We start from the raw sequence: 17,858 nt of genomic DNA on the forward strand, positions 1-17,858 counted from the left end.
TAGAGGAGATGTGCGGGGTTAAGTTTTTTTTACACAGAAGGTAGTGAGTGTCTGGAATTCGCTGCCAGAGGAGGTGGTGGAAGCAGGTACGATAGTGGTATTTAAGAGGCAGCTTGACAAATACATGAATAGGATGGGAATAGAGGGATACGGACCCTGGAAGTGCAAAATGTTTTAATTGACGGGCAATATGATCGGCGCAGGCTTGGAGGGCCGAAGGGCCTGTTCCTGTGCTGTACTTTTCTTTGTTCTTTGTCCCTTCCCTTTCCTGTGAAGAAGTGTATACCCTCTGCTCAAAAACTACCCAGATGGCATGCCTGAAATAGACACCAGCACAATACACAAAAGAGCTTTAAGATAAAGTATAAGCCTCATGTGGAAAGACTATGATATGTGCCAGCTACTACTCTTGATGTAACAGGCAAAACTCCTAATTGCACTTCTCCATTTCCCTGCCTGAAGAATTGCAGTTGCTAGGTTAGCCTGTTAGCATCAGGTGTTGGGGTGCAGCAAAGGTGCTTCAGGGTGATATGTAAGGTGTAAATATGCAGTGCAGAGAAGATGGCTAAGCACTGAAGCAAAATTCTGAATATCACACAACAATTTCTGATAAAACAATATAAACCTTACCTCTCCAATAGGAACATGTTCCAGGTCCTTCTCATACTTGATGACCCCATCTAGACCCTTCTCTCTGAATACAACATCAGCCTCATCTGAGAATAACACTGAGTCCCCATCAAATGCCACCTTCAGTTGACTCTCTGCTGTCTGATACTGTTGATGTATCATTAGAGCTGCAGGAATGCCTTTGGGGAAGGGAAACTTGCATTTTAATTCATATATGAACGATATGCATTAGTTTCCTACATTTCAACAATGATTACATTTCAAAAGTATTTCGTTGGCTATAAAGAGCTTTGAGATGTCCGCTGGTTATGAAAAGCGCCACAGAAATGTACGCCTTCCTTTTTTTCCTTATGATTATATGAGGCTAGCAAATCTCAGCTTTAAGATCACAGTTGGGCTCCGTGCTTCGAAACTTAGATGAAGAAATTAAAATTAACCAGGCATTCCTCATTCTTCAGGGGAATAACATGTATCCCAGAAATATGAGGAATGAGGGTACTCACACATTTCTAGAAGGTACACTTCATTCCTGCTGCAGCAACTGTTCTGGGTGCACCTTGTACCCTTCACAATCATCCGTGAATATCTCTCAGTTCCCTGTATACTTCCTGTCTTTCAATTGCCATGCAATTTCCACAATGGTATCCCACATCCTTCTATGCAATTCCTCCTCCAAATACCCCTCATTATTCAAGAAATCCCATGTTACTGCCCATTAACCCCACAAATTCCTTGACGGAATTTCAGGTGCAAAGTCCTCAAGGCGCCCTTCTTTCTCTGTTTCATGCATAAGCTTTGCAAATCAAGACACTTACCTTTTTTCAGTGCATTGCAAACTGCAGATTCACATGCTGAAAGGAACAGCTTCACATTGTGTGAATGTAGGTACTTTGAAGGATCAGTTCCATTTAGAAAACAAAATTTGCTAATCTCCAAACCTAGGAATGCAAGATGTAGATGTTTATCAGCAATCTGGACCAACAGCAGTTGCACTTCTAGGTGGGACCCTGTTGCCACCTGCTAAATTTTCTACACGTTCCTAAATTGGTGTCAGCCGTGACTCAGTCTGTAGCGCTCTCACCTACGGGAGGAGACTGTGGGTTTAAGCCCACTACTGAGACTTGAGCACAAAATTTAGGCTGGTACCTCATATCAGTGATTGAAACAAAATACGAATCTGTTTATAGTATCACTGTCATCCTCATCTGGCATGATACTTCCCAATGTTGATACTGAATGTACAATTACTCCAGATATAAACAATGAGAACTTTTGCAAGATGGTGATATTATAGCATCGTCAATGATTTAGTTGATCTCAGCCAAGGCTGTAGTTGGGTAACTGCAATTGGCTTCAGCATCCCTGGGCTAGAAAGGGGAAAAGGATCTGCAGCCTTTCTGCTCCTGATCACAATACAGTGATCGCAGTTGAAAACTTGAAAAGATTCAAGTTTGGATATGATACACTCTAGGATTGAATAGTTTTTCAACCCTTATGGTCTAAGCTTGGGGATGCAGAATGGTATTGGAGGATACCCATGCATGATCATTGCCTCTGCAGAGAGCAGGTATTGAAAACAGGGGTGGGGACAGGGGAGGGGAATGCCTTGAGCAACACCATTCCAGGATACATGCTCCAGGCTTTTGAAAACAAAATAAAGAGGAATCCAGCAAGTAAAAGCAATAGCAAGGTGAATGAGTAATCAATGAGAGGATACTTCTCATAAATAGGACTTACTTCCTTTACAACATGCAACAGTTGAGGTAAATGTAACATAAGCTACTTTAAAGTGTGCAAGAATGAATACAGATATGAGCTGTTGTGAACAGCTCAGTTGTGTGTGCCAACTCACCATAATAATTTATACTATTAATGATCCGCACCCCACCTTCAGCACTGTGAGTTGACAGAAGCATAATTTCAAAAAGTTGCTTTTCTTCAGGATCTCTTGCCAGTAACTTATTATTTACCATCTGAATCGCCTAAAAGAGATAGTAAAAGAAATTGGGCTGCAATCTGAGGGCTAAGGAGAGGAGAAGTGATCATTCATCTATAAATTGCTGTTGCCATTCATCAAATACTCAGTTTTTACGCATGAAAATAAGACTATTATGGGTATCTATAAATAGCTCTTCCCATCAAGATGGCTCAAATTGTTTCACAAAATCAAGTAGTCTGATTAAACTGCAAGAGGTGTATTGGCTGAACTGGGACAGGTAGAAAAGGAATCATGTAAGGATACTAACAAATAAACTGAAACTTAATGGCAATGACGTATTCAAGGATTGTAAAGAAGCAAGGAGCTTTGAACAAATTTCACATCTAAAACTGTAACAGTAAAATGTTGCCAAAATGCTATTCCGAATTGCCTGAAGGCTGTGATTGGCAGATATTTCATAGAATGGTTGGAGATTTGCCCAGGACATATGTGGGAACATACCTTGATGAATGGGTAAACAATGCCTTCCTTCAGAGGTACGGATTCATTGGTGATCTGATAGTTTACAAACTCCTCTACTCCTTCTGACAAGAATAACTCATGCTCTTCTTCCATATCAAAGAGAGCTCGGGCTGAGATTGCAATTGTTATGGCCTCTTTTGGGTCCTTCTGCAGCAGAAAGGTGGGAAGGGGAGAAACTGACTTTATAACACAGCATAACACAAAAACGTACACCTCATTCTATCTCAGCAGAACTCCAGAACCTAATACTGGAAAGGATGCAAATTAGAAACCGTTAAATCCTGATTCCATAGCAAGGAACACTGCAAGGGGATTGGGGTGCTTGATACCATGGAATTGGGACATTCTTACACAATAGATTTTGAATGTGTTATACAATAACATTGGGCTGCTCTATATAATGGGACTAGCATCTTTCATTACTTGTGTTTATCATTAACCTTATTGCTCAATAGCATTATCCTAAACTCCAATAAACTGTGTTAGGTGCTACATGGAATTCCACGTAAAAGGTGGTCCTGGATTAAGATGTGCCTCTCCAGGCAATTATAGAGTGGAGGCAAGGCACTTCCTCAGAAAGGAGAGAAAGAAAGTCAAAACAATAGTGACAAAAGCAATAATGCTCTCAAAACTACTGGTTCAACAGTGTTACTTACCCTATGGATTCTAGGACAGCCTTACCCCTAATGGCAGTTCCTTGATTTACCTCAATGGACAAAGAAAGGAATGGGAATATCACTGAATCCAATTCTAATACCACTTCACAGCTGTGAGAGTCATAAATAAGTAGGTTCAGGGGAAATAGACTACAGCATGAGATTCATGACAAGAGGAAGAATGGGCTGAAAATGGTCACTGGGTTGTATATTGAATGTCACTTGATCTAAGAATGGGATTGAATGAAGTTGCACACTGTAACTCTGAAATAACTTTAATCAAAGTCACAAATGACATTCTGTGGTAAACTATCCCTCCTTGTCCTTCTTGACCTGTACATAGCTTTCAAGGCAGTTGATCACACCATCCTCCAATGCCCCTCTACCATTGTTGAACTGGGTGGAACTGCCAATGTCTGGTTCCATTTTTCTCTACCTAATCATAGCCTGAATATCCCTACAATGATTTATCTTTCCAATCCTACACCATTAACTCTGGTATCCCCAAAAGATCCCCATTTGGTTCCCAATATTTCTCATCGGCGACATCATCCAAAAACACACCATTCGATTCCACATGCATGCTGACAACATACAGGTCTACCTTATCATAACATCTCTAAACTGTCAGGCTGTTTGTTCAACATCCAGTAGTGGATAAGCAGAAATTCTCTCCAAATCAATATTGGAAACACCAAAGTAATCATCTTTAGTTCCAGCCACAAACTTTGTTTCCTAACCATCAACTCTTTCCCTCTCCCTGGCAACTCTGAGGTTAAAACAGACTTTTCACAGTCTAGCTGCTATATTTGTTCTCAAGGTGAGCTTCTAGTTACATTTGGCACCATCACTAAAGCTATCTATTTCCACCTCTATAACATCGTTGACTCTATCCTGCCCCAGCTCATCTGCCTATCTATAGACTTGACTATTCTCATGCACTCCAGTTCAGCCTCTCACATTCTACCCTCAGTAAGCTTGGCATCATCCAAAACTCTGCAGTCTGCATCCTAACTCACAATAAGTCCCTTTCAGCCATCATCTCTGTGCTTGCTGACCTGTACTGGCTCTCAGTTAAGCAATGCCTCAAATTTAAAATTCTCATCCATGCGCTCAAATTCTTCTGTGGCCTCACCCCTCGGCACCTCTGTCATTGTCTCCAGCCCTACCACCCAGTGAGATATTAACATTCCTCTAATCCTGGCCTCTTTCGAGCAACTGGTTGCTATGCCTTCAGCCTTCAAGGCCCTAAGCTCTGGAATTCCCCGCCTAAACCTCCCTGCTTCTCTATCTCCCTTTTCTCCTTTAAGATGATTTAAAACCTCCCTCTTTGACAAAACTCTTCTGGTCATCTCCCTTCAATTCCCTATATAACTCAGCATCAAAATTTGTTTTAGAATGTCCCTGTGAGATGCCTTTCGACTATTTATGTTAAAGGCGCTATATAAATATTTGCTGTCATTGTTATACCAAAGTCAGAATATTGACACGGTTATCCCTCACAGTACAAAGAGCAAAATTATGTAAATTAATGTAACCCTTCTAAACTGAATCTAATGCACCCAGATTTAATGATAAATCAGAGCCAGTGGGACTGTATCTGATCTGATTGCCTGCTGAATATATTCCAAGGCCAGTAACTCCCCGCACTGTGTTCCCAACACTAGACATATTAGGCACAAAATTCAAATGTGGCGTTAAGATGGCCTATTTGGGTTTTCCAGGGTATTTGCTGTGAGCTGAATGTGCTGATTTGGTGCTTTCCTGACGTCATACAGCGCAACTGGTTGATGTGACATCAAGATCCCAAATAAAACCAAAATACTGTGGATGCTGGAAATCTGAAACAAAAACAGAAAATGCTGGAAAAACTCAGCAGGTCTAACAGCATCAGTGGAAAGAAAAAAAAAAGAGTTAACGTTTCGAGTCCTTATGACTCTTCTTCAGCGCTAAAGAGAAGTACAAATATAATGAAATTTATACTGTTTAAGTGGAGTGGAGCAGGTGAAGCTGGATAGAAGGCCAGCGAAAGTTGGGGGCAAAGCAGAGATTGCCAGATATGTCATGGACAAAAGGGGTGTTAATGGTAGTGGTGCTGACGGTGGTTTTAAGGTCAGAAAGCAGAATATGATAATAGCAGGACAAGGGTAAGCGTTCTGGAAAGAACAACATGAACAAGTGACAGATGGCCCTTGTGGGGGTGGGGTGGGGGTCGGGTGAGTGAAGTCCAATGGAAACTGGAGGAACAGCACTTCATCTTCTGATTAGGCACTTTACAGCCTTCCGGAATTAACATTGAATTCAACAACTTCAGACCATCCTCACCCTCTTTATATCTCCTTTCAATATTCATTTTTATTTCTTAATTTTTATTTTTAAATTTTTATCCACTTATTTTTATTTACTTTCATTTAATCCATTGTTTTAGCCCCACCTTTTATCCTATTTTCAATCTTTTTTGCCACCACTATCCCCTCCCCCACCCCACCTCCACAAGGGTCATCTGTCACTTGTTCATGTTGTTCTTTCCAGAGTGTCACCGTCAGCACCTCCTTTTGCCAGTACCATTATCATTAACACCCCTTTGTCCTTTTGTCCATGACATCTCTGGCAATCTCTCCTTTGCCTCTACCTGTCACTGGCCTCCTATCCAGCTTCACCTGCTCCACTCCACTTAAACAGTATAAATTTCATTACATTTTTACTTCTCTTTAGCTTTGAAGAAGGGTCATTAGGACTCGAAACGTTATGTTTTTTTTCTCTCTACAGATGCCGTTAGACCTGCTGTGTTTTTCCAGCATTTTCTGTTTTTGATCAAGATCCCAAAATTGGACAATGCCGGACCAGGCAATTCCCATGTTAGCTATAGTAAGTTCCTGTTTAAGTTGCCCCATTCAGCGTTGTTCCACTTTAATGTCGTGGATATAATGGGGCTGGTATGTGCACTTAGCATCAGGATTTGTGCTTTAGTGTTGTTTCCCGCTGGGCTAACATAGTGCCGCATGACCTGATTAGAGCCATTTTAGAGCAGCCACTCCCGCTCTCCAACTCTCCCATTTCTTGCTTCTTCCCCAACAGCCCTCCGATTGACACCTCCCTTCCTGACCCTCCTGCTTGCCAGTTCCCTCTCTGAGACTCCCGCTCGTCGCTTCTCTCCTTGACCTCCTGCTTACAGCTCCTCTCAGTTCCTCCCCCTTGCTAATCCTCTCCTAAGCCCTTGCTCACAGCAAGGGTTCAGGAAAGGGAAGCAGAAAATGGGAAAGGTGACAAGTGGAGGTGTCGGCCAGCAGGAGAGGCTGTGAATGGGAGGTAAGTAGAAAGAGTTAATGTATTTCTTTTATATTTTTAAATTTATTTATTTTAACTCATTTCATTCACAAATAAAGGAATTTAGGAACATATGTATTTCAACTGACAGGATATACTTCAATGTTTTTTTTTCTGATGAGGAAGGTCCTACAAAACCTAACTGGAATTTTACATTGGTTGTAATAACAAAATCTGATTTGTATAAAGTTGTTTCACTTAGTCTCCTGGCCCTTTGCACCTCTATTCATGTCCACGTGCATCAATAATCCCTCCAGCACACAATCGTTATTATGAATCCCTCTGTTTGCTCTGGAGTTCACTTTCTAAGAATGTCATTGCAGCATTCTAGTTTTGCAGTTTTCTTTTAAGAGGCAAACATGCTACAAGGGCCTCCGGCTGTGCAGAGTTCACCGGCAGCAGAAAGCAGAGATCAGCCCTGGGACACCAGCTAGTGCCACAATCATTCAGGTCATTTGGGTGCATGAATTTTGTGTGTTGTCTATCTGATGTGACCTGCCTGTGCTCATTCATAAAGTGTGGCCCCTGTGCCTGAAAATAGGGGCAAACAAATTTCTAGTCCTTTGTTAAAATTAACCGTCACCAACTGTGGCTAGTTGAGGAACAGGCATTATGTTTCATTTTTATCTGGTTGTGGACAGTAATAATTAATCACACACCAGTTTCTGTCAGATTCAAGGCCTTCCTTGGGCCTGGGCTTTTTGTAACCTTAATTTTGAGGCCTCCGAACTGTTACATGTATGCACGATGAAAATAAGTTACAGATCACTAATGATTGTTGAGGACTTTACAGCCCAAATCAGGCTTCAGGGCTTACACATGTTATAATCCCCAAAAGGCCAATAACTTTTAAAAAGAGATACTGTAGATCACGGTGTATAAATTGACCCAGCGTATAGGACAGAGGATTTGCCAGCAAGGGAGACTTCTTTTCAGCCCCCAAAATCATGTTTTTGCAAAACTAGGCATAGAAGAGCAATAGAAAAGTTATTATGCAGATAAAGGCCATTCAGCCCATCATGTCTGTACTGACCAAAAAGAGAAAAAAGAAACTAGCCGCTCATTTTAATCCCACTTTCCAGCACTTTGCAGGTTACAGCACTTTAGGTGCAGATCTAGGTACTTCTTAAATGAATTGAGCATTTCAGTCTCAACTACCAACTTAGGCAGTGAATTCCACCCTTTGGGTGAATAGGTCGACACTCTTTTTAAGCCACGGTATGCTATACTTGCATTAGTAGTCAGCCTCAATTTTTCATTCCACAAATGGATGCTTGACTTACTGGTACCTTATAAATGGGTGCAAACGATCAAGCAGGAGACACAAGCTGTGTTGTGAAGATGTGCAAGAGTTTAAAACACGCCCGCACAGAGCAGACCCTGCATAGCGAACTGCAAAGATGGCGTCCACCCAGATTTTTCATACTGAGCGTAATGGTCGACTCCTATTTTTGGAGAGATTTTTCAAGGTTTCAAAGGTAGACTCTGACATCTACGGTATGAATTTCCCAGTGACCAACCCAAAAAATCACACAAGATTCCACGTTTTAAAGACTTTTACTGTAACAAAGTAAAAATCAACATCCACTAAACATAGCTTAATAGGCAACTAATACACTCAACTACAGGAAAGGCATTCCCTTTGAGCTTTTTAACACAACCAACAACTCCATGCCAGTTTCATACATTATGCCACAGTCTCACCAGAAATGTAGCCTTTTCTTTAAAGCCCCAAGCTCCTTCAGGCTTTAACAAGATCTCTTCTCCCTGCCTTACCAGGGTGAATCTTTCAGTGTCCTTTTAAACAAAGTCTTCTTCATGCAATCTTCTGAGCATAATCAAATGGGCTTCCAATAGCAAAGTACTCTCTGGTGACTCCTTGGTCTTTAATCCAAGACAAGTTTTGTTTCTTCGAACATGGAAGCACGCTGCTTGGTGGCTACCCCAACAGTACTTTTCTCCTGCCTGGCATAGCAGCACCTGTTGTGGTCTTCTTTCCCAAATCTCTCAGTCTGACTGACTCAGAGGCTGTGAGCTGGTACGCAGCAGAATTAGCGGTCTCTTTTTTGTCCTAAGGCAAATTTTAACACCTAAGTTTCGGTTTGAGTTTTTGTCTCCATAACAAGCTGGTCAAATGGGTTTGTCTCTTGTCAGATTTAGGAGGAGGTCAAATCCTCTTCTCCAAACTACTGCATTTTACCTTAAATTACAGGAGACAGTTTAAAGCATTCACCATCTTATAAAGTCCAGCATTCCTAACAAATGCATGCACACAGTTTTGTTCTTATTTACACAAGCAAGTACAGTAGAACTGTTCCAATACATACTTCTATTCTTGTGCACCCACAGAGAAACATCCACATTTGTTCTTGCACTCCTACACACACATTAACATGCACATCTTTTTTATATACACACCAACAGATATCTGCTCTACCTCTCACATTAAAAACCCCACAAATACCATGACATTCAGTAGATAAGGTAACTTTGAGTAGCGAACTGAATATGCTCATGTGAGCCTCAAACTACCTCACCATTATATTTTTCCTTTCTGAATTCTTAATATTCATATTCAAATTTTGAGCTGTTCTTTTTGAAAAGTTTGTTTGTAATCTTGGTGTGACATCTGATCCCAAGGTGAGCTTCCAACTACATATTCACATTAAGACTGCCTACTTTCACCTCCTGAACATTGCTCAACTTTGCCCATATCTTCTCATCTGCTGCTGAAACCCTCATTCATCGCCATAAATTCATTAAGGAAGCCAATCGACACTTCAAAGGGCTCTCCATGGAGGAATTCAGTCAATGCCACGCCCCCACTCATCCCTGTAGCCTTGCAAGTTTATTCCGTTCAAGTGCGAATTCAATTTTCTTTTGGAATCATTGTGTCCATTTCCACCATCCCCGTAGGCAGAGTGTTCCAGGTCATTACCACTCACTGCGTAAAAAAGTTCTTCCTTATATTCCCCCTTCATCTTTTGCCCAAAACCTTAAATCTGTGTCCCCTAGAACTTGTACCATCAGCTAAGCTATGTTATCCAAACCTGTCATAATTTTGTACACTTTATAAAATTTTCTCTTAATCTCCTTTGCTTAAAGAGAATGAACCTAGATTTTCCAACTTAACCCTATGACCAAAGTCCCGCACTGCTGGAACCATCCATGCTTTTGTCACCTCTAGAATTGACTATTCCAATGCACTCCTGGTTGGTCTACCACATTCTACCTGAAGTCATCCAAAACCCTGGTTCTCATGTCTTAGCTTGCAGCAAGTCCCATTCCTCTATCACCACTGTGTTCACTGACCTACATTGGCTCCTGTTCAAGCAACTTCCTAATTTAAAAATTATCATCCTTGTTTTCAAATTCCTCCATGATCTTGTCCTTCCTTATCTCTGTAATATTCTCCAGTCCGACAACCCTCTGTGCTCCTCTAGCTCTTGTTCTTGTGCATCCCCAATTTGAATTGATCCACCATTGGTAGCCATTGCCTTGATCCCAAGCTCTGGAATATCCTCCCAATAACACTCTGGCTCTCTACCTTGCTTTCCTCCTTTAGGACGCTCTTTAAAACCTACCTCTTTGATCAAAATTTTAGCCATCTGCTTTAATGTCTCCTTCCGTGGCTGGGTATCATACTTAGTTTAATAATGCTCCTGTAAAGTGCTTTGGATCATTTCATTATGTTAAAGGTACTATATAAATGTAAGTTGTTATTGCTGATTTAAACAGAGATAGCAATAGTACTTTTGTATGAATGTATGCAGATACATAGGTAGGGAATGGAGAAGAAACAGCCTTTCGGAATGATAAGATTCAATGATGACTAACCACAACCAGAGGAAATTTCAGTTTCCGAATTCGAAGAGACCAGATGTGTCACATTAGACCCGAAGGCATGACAGTGAAATACAGCTCCTTGAAGATATAATGGAAATAAGTCTTTAGCATGTGAATTCTAATATTTTATTTGAAATTGAAGCCTTGTGTGCAAGATTACAGCACTTGTTTTTACTAATCTCATCACCTTGGTCAGGATTTACAAGACCAAAGTTAGAATACCAGATACAGTGAAGCTTTTTTGTGAAAACTGTGCCATAGACTGCAAGTCCATTACAATGAATAGAAACAGGATGTGGTTTTACTTTTCAAACTAACACACGCACCACACTAAACAGCGATTATAGCACAAGCAGCTATCTGAAAATGTGCGATTTGACAGAACTGCACAACCCACAGCTTTACATCTGACATTTCTGCTTGTGTTTGGTAACAGTCCAGTAAAACCACTGATAATTATATTCCAGACTACTGATCTTTTACAAGTGCATAACTCCAGAATCTAAATCCACACTGGGCTTGCTACATTGCAATTGTTATATTCAGCAAGGGATCGCAGGGAATAATGGACACATACAGGATAGAATAGAAGGATACCTTCAAATCTCTCTACTTAAAAGATCTATCTAATTAATCCAGTTCCCCTGCTCCTTCCCCAAAGCTCTACAATTTTTCCTTTGTACGCTCGCAGTAACGGTGGAAGGTGAGAAAATAAATCATTAAGTATTCTCAAGTCTGAATATCACTGACAAGTGCCCATGTATGAATAGTAGGCTGGGCAGAATCAGATGTACTTATAATATCACCACAGGTAAACAACTGTTAAATGCTCTTTACTAGTAAAGAATACATACTTTTGTGAAGCAATGAAGGATAAAATTGTATGTCAGCAAGATGAAGGGAAAGGGTAGAAGGGAAGCGAATATTACATTTTCAAATTCATGTCAGCCAGTAGAACTTTGTAAGAGGCATTCATTTTTAGGGGTGGGGCAGGGAAGTTTTATTTAGTCTTTTTTTTTATTAAGTTTACATATACTCTCAGGGTAGAGGTTGTTATACTGTATATGGTATAACACAGATAGCATCACTTTAAGGTGTATGTTCAGTGAATGACTATGGCCATTCTGAGTGCTTGTGAGTGGCAGTGGCTAGTAAGGTAAGAAATTCAGCAGTAGGTGTTGAGGTCTGTTACTTTGACAGTCAGCCTTTGAATCAGTTCTGTTGAAGGGTCATAAGGACTCGAAATGTCAACTGTGCTCTTCTCCGTCGATGCTGCCAGACCTGCTGAGTTTTTCCAGGTATTTCTGTTTTTGTTTTGAATCAGTCTGATTCTATGATCTGAGAGGCTGGGCTGAAGAAAAGGGCCCTCGTATCTTCAGGTGTAAAGCTCAGGTTGTCAAACATCACACGTGTTTTGATCACATTTGGTGTGGGCTGCACGGCTGAGCTAAAAAAGGGGACTGAATTTTCTCACTTGCAAGTCTGTGAGTGATACAAATTCTTTGTCCTGTCAGAAGCAGCTGAGTACATGATGGGGTTGGGGATGGGTCAGTCATAGCTTGTTCAAGCACCTCCTTCCATAAAATTGGAGGGTGAAGCAAAACATAGAATGTGATGCTAAAAAGAGCTCCTGTGGCCAAAGTTCTGTCAGTATTCACCTCCCCGGTCCAGTAGACTTTTCAACATTTGCATGATGAAGAATTTCAAGTTGACCCACTCACATTCTGTTGTGGTATTGAAAAGAGTTAACAAGATCTTAGCCTGATTATTGTTAATTCAGGTTCTAACATAAACTCTGTAAACTAAGACAATCTCCTCCAATATCCTATTGGAATTCTGGTGCTCTGGCATGAATTTAGCCCAGGAATCTATCTAAACAAATCCATGAATATGTCATCGGTGGTGTGATAGGTTATGCTATAAAACTAAAATAGCACCTAATTTGATGCAGTGCGTAATCCAGGATCTAGAATCTTTCCTTGATCCATTGCACTCAAAATCAATGGTCAGATGCTCAATGTTCCCATATTTTAAAAGAAACTGGAGCTCCTTCTGCCCAGACTCTCTTCATCCAGGAGTTCACATCAGTCGGTGTACTGCAATTCTATATAACTGTTCCAAGTTTTGTCGTAGGTGCAGTCAGATAGATGACTGGGACCAGAAAGAAAACACAAATGTGAGCTATGAGCATGCAGCTGAGCAGCTAGTACAGTGAAAAGCATGCATAACTTCTTTGTCCCTGCATTCGCTTATATGCGATTATGCCTCTGAAGTACCCTGGAATCGTGTTCTATATTAATGGTGCTATATAATATATTTTGAAAGTAATGATGCACTGCACCTTTTATTCGCTATAGTCTGGCCAAATTACTCATGAATGTCTTCACCAGCACTTCATCTACCAATGGAATGAGCTGAATAGGTTACGTTCTTCCTCCCTTCCACTCTTTAACGGGCTACTTATTCCACCTAGCTGAGAACTTTCAAGACCAAAGACTAAGTTGTGCTGTGATAGCAAGGAGTTTCAGCTCTTGCAAGAATTCACAATATTGGCAACTTCACCCTCCAAGGCAACAAAATGACTGTCAAAGCCACATTCCATGTAAATGAGGAGACAGTACTAGAATGCTCTCAGCACCCTTAAGGGTTTTAAACTTAATATCAGCTGGTTGCATGAACATGCATTTGAAAACATATCCCCATGATAGAAACTTGACCAACAGTTGACCAGCAATTTTTCCATACTATTTGCTAATCACCAATGGTCTTACAACATAACTGTAGTTTTCATATGACTGACAAAACACTATGATTTTTATTGCCACGTTATATAGCTGACAGCACTCACATGCTGTAAGAACAATTGGGCAAATCAGAGACAAATGTGGCCTTAAAAAAGGATGTGAAAGATTCAGTTCAGACTGTGCTGAAGATTTCAGTTTGAAAGCGATGATGAAATCCCACCTCTCTCCGCTTTGTATGTAATTTTGCTGGAGCAGGAAGAGCTGGAGAGAGAAATAGGGGAGAGGAGAAGCAAGAGAGAAAATAAAGGGAGAAAGAATAGAATACACAATGGAAAGTGAGAGCAAGGAAATGAGTGTGTGGAAAAAGAGACAAAAGTAAGTGTGTGAGGCAATGAGGAAAAGAGAAGAATAACAAAGCGAGGATAGTAACCTCCTCCACAGCCTCCTTCAAATATTGTTGTATTTCAGCCACCAGAATCTGTAAAGATTGCTGGCTTGTTCCACATTCTGCGGGTTCCCAGCTATCACTCTCTGAATTTCAGAAAGCGTATTTATTTATAACATAATTGCTAAAGATGATTTTTGGGATGATATCACCAAGTCTGCCTCTTCCCCCTTATACCCATAATTGCCAGATGAACCAATAGCAAGCATAAATAACACTGAGGATGAACAGCGTAAATGCAAGGTTAGCAGACATTATGCTTGTTTTCATAAGATTCAGGTATAATTAATTTTCAACGATGACTGCAGTTGAGCCTTCAACACAAACAATTTGCCTTTTCAACCAAATTGCTGGTTGGGGTATCTGAGGGGAAGCCCATGTTATATCATTTAAAATTTCCAGAAACTGAAACAAGAAATGTAACTTTATAAAATTCATTTTAATGGATACCTCAAAGTAATTAAAATATAAAGGTTTGGCAATGGTTCTGGTAACTCTTTTCTTAATTTCCTATGTTGTCAATGGCCTTATGCATGAGTTAATGGTTAATAGGCTCAGATCCCTGCTTTCCAACTTTTTAAAAAATATTTTTTGTAATGTTTGTTTTTTGACAATAAAAACAGTGAACCAACTAACCATTTAATACAAAAAAAACATTCCTTTCCAACTGGTTATTTCCTCTGTAGAATCAGTAAACTAGACGCTTACTAGAGGGAAATAAATTGACCTTCCTATCAATTGTCAGCTAGGAATAATAGAACAAGTTTGTGGAACTTTATGGCCTTTTTCCTGTTCCTATGTTCCTAAAGGCAGAAAAGCCAAATTGTAACATATTTCTACACATGACCTGCTAGTCCAAGACTAACAATGTAAATTTAAATAAGGGCAATTATGAGGGCATGAAAGCAGGGCTAGCTAAAGTGAACTGTAAAACGAGGTTAAGGGATATGTCAATTGAAGTTCAGTGGCAGACATTTAAAGAGATATTTCAGAATACACAGAATATATACATTCCAATGAGAAAGAAAAATTCCAAGGGGAGAGCCCACCATCTGTGGTTAACTGAAAAAGTTAAAGACAGTAACAAAAACAGAATTACCTGGAAAAACTCAGCAGTTCTGGCAGCATCGGCAGAGAAGAACAAAGTTGACGTTTCGAGTCCTCATGACCCTTCAAAAGAACTGAGTAAAATTAGGAGAGGGGTGAAATATAAGCTGGTTTAAGGTGGGGGGAGGGTCGGTGTTGGGGGAAGAGAGGTTGTGGGGGGGGAGGTGGTTATAGGGACAAGCAAGCAGTGATAGGAGCAGATAATCAAAAAATGTCACAGACAAAAGAACAAAGAGGTGTTGAAGGTGGTGATATTATCTAAAAGAATGTGCTAATTAAGAATAGATGGCAGGACACACAAGGTACAGCTCTGGTGAGGGTGGGGTGAAATAAGACTAACAGGCATAAAAGGTATAGATTTAAAAATAATGGAAATAGCTGGGAAAAGAAAAATCTATATACATTATTGGAAAAAACAAAAGGGAGGGAGAAGAAATGGAAAGGGGGTGGGGATGGAGGAGGGAGTTCAAGATCGAAAGTTGTTGAATTCCACATTCAGTCCGGAAGGCTGTAAAGTGCCTAGTTGGAAGATGAGGTGCTGTTCCTCTAGTCTGCGTTGAGCTTCACTAGAACAATGCAGCAAGCCAAGGACAGACATGTGGGCAAGAGAGCAGGGTGGAGTGTTAAAATGGCAAGCAGCAGGAAGGTTTGGGTCATTCTTGCGGACTGACCGCAGGTGTTAAAGACATGTCAAACTTAAAGAAAACGCATATACTTGTACAGACAGGTGGCAGGTCGGAAGATTGAAAAGAATATAAGAACAGCAAAGAATGACAAAAAGATTAATAAGGAGGGAAAATTAGAGTATGAGAGAAAGTTAGCTAGTAATATAAAGATTAAAAGTAAGAGTTTCTATAGATATCTAAATAAGAAAAGAGTTAACAAAGTGAGTGTTGGTCCTATAGACAGTGTGTCTGGGGAATTGATGATGGAACGTAGGGAGATGGCAGACCAATTAAACAGGTACTTTGCTTTGGTCTTCACTATATCCCAGAAATAGCTGTAACTCAGGAGATGGAAGGCAGGGAGAAATTTGGGAAAATTACAATCTCAAGGGAAGTGGTATTAAGCAAACTGTTGGGGCTGTGGGCTGACAAATCCCCAGGTCTGGATGGACTTCACCCTAAGGTTTTGAAAGAAGTGGCTAGGGAGATAGTTGGGTCATTGGTTTTAATTTTCCAAAATTCCCTAGGTTTGGGGAAGGTTCCATTAGATTGGAAAATAGCAAATAACTATAGGCCAGTTAGCCTAACATTTGTTCTAGGGAAAATGTTAGAAGCTATTATTAAAGGTATTATAGCAGGGCACTTGGAAAAATTCAAGACAGTCAGGCAGAGTCAACATGGTTTTGTAAAAGGGAAATCATGTTTAACCAATTTATTGGAGTTCTTTGAAGGAGTCACATGTACTATGGATAAAGGGGAGCTGGTGGATATACTGTACTTAGATTTCCCGAAGGCATTTGATAAAAGTGCCATATCAAAGGTTAATGTGGAAAATAAAAGCTCACGGTGTAAGGGCTAACATATTGGCATGTATAGAAGATTGGCTAGCTAACAGGAAACAGAGAGTAGGCATAAATAGGTCTTTCCCTGGTTGGCAGGATATGACGAGTGGTGTGCCACAGGGATCAGTGATGGGCCCTCAACTTTTTACAATTTATATAAATGACTTGGATGAAGGGACCGAAGGAATGGTGGCTAAATTTGCTGATGACACAAAGATAGGCAGGAAAGTAAATTATGTAGAGGACATAAGGCGGCTACAAAGTGACATTGATAGGTTAAGTAAGTGGGCAAAGATCTGGCAAATGGAGTATAATATGGGAAAATGTGAAATTGTTCATTTTGGCAGGAAGAATTAAAAAGCTTATTATTAAATGGTGAGAGATTCAGGGGGATCGGGGTGACCTAGTGCATGAATCACAAAAGGCTAGTATGCAGGTGCAGCAGGTAAGTAGCAATGCTAATAGTATGTTATCATTTATTGTGAGAGGAATTGACTACAAAAGCAGGGAGGTTATTTTTCAGTTATACACGGCATTGGTGAGACCACATCTGGAGTATTATATGCAGTACTAGTCTCCATAATTAAAGAAAGATGCAAATGCTTTAGAAGCAGTTCGGAGAAGATTTACTAGACTAATATCAGGAATGGGTGTGTTGTCTTATGAGAAAAGGCTCTACAGGTTAGGTTTGTATCCACAGGAATTTATAAGAGTAAGAGGTGACTTAACTGAAACCTTTAAAGGTCATGAGAGTTATTGACAGGGTGAATGTGGAGAGGACATTTCTTCTTGTGAGAGAAACTAGAACTAGGGGTCACTGTTTAAAAATAAGGGGTCATTCATTTAGTACAGAGATGAGGATTTTTTTTCTCTCAGAGGGTTGAGAGTCTTTGGAACTCTCTTCCTCAAAAGGAGGTGGAAGCAGAGTCTGAATATTTTTTTTAAGGCAGAACTAGATAGATTCTTGATTAACCAGGGGGTGAAAGGTTATCGGAAGTGGGCAGGAATGTGGGGTTGAGGTTAAATTCAGATCAGCCATGATCTTATGGAATGGCACAGCAGGCTCGAGGGGCCGTGCGGCCTACTCCTGCTCCTAATTCGTATGTCCATATGGTCCTTTTGCTTTCAATTCCTC

At 40.4% G+C, this 17,858-nt stretch overlaps 1 protein-coding gene across 8 annotated transcripts in view; it reads right to left on the reverse strand.

Moving 5' to 3' along the window:
* Window positions 1-17,858, reverse strand: part of LOC121283091 (cytosolic 5'-nucleotidase 1A) — a 55,901-nt gene that overhangs the window by 16,158 nt on the left and 21,885 nt on the right. For 5 of the 8 annotated variants that reach the window (XM_041197181.1, XM_041197180.1, XM_041197178.1 and 2 more), the window contains 4 exons: window positions 3,071-3,238; window positions 2,483-2,612; window positions 1,446-1,568; window positions 631-809 (listed from right to left, as the gene is read on the reverse strand). In XM_041197181.1, the coding sequence (XP_041053115.1) occupies window positions 631-809; window positions 1,446-1,568; window positions 2,483-2,612; window positions 3,071-3,238 (600 nt within the window). Of the gene's footprint in view, window positions 1-630; window positions 810-1,445; window positions 1,569-2,482; window positions 2,613-3,070; window positions 3,239-10,911; window positions 10,999-17,858 lie in introns of all 8 variants that reach the window. The other 3 variants (XM_041197183.1, XM_041197184.1, XM_041197182.1) reach the window with 2 other exon arrangements.

The sequence above is a fragment of the Carcharodon carcharias genome, chromosome 10 (assembly GCF_017639515.1).
Source record: "Carcharodon carcharias isolate sCarCar2 chromosome 10, sCarCar2.pri, whole genome shotgun sequence".
Classification (NCBI taxonomy): Eukaryota; Metazoa; Chordata; class Chondrichthyes; order Lamniformes; family Lamnidae; genus Carcharodon; species Carcharodon carcharias.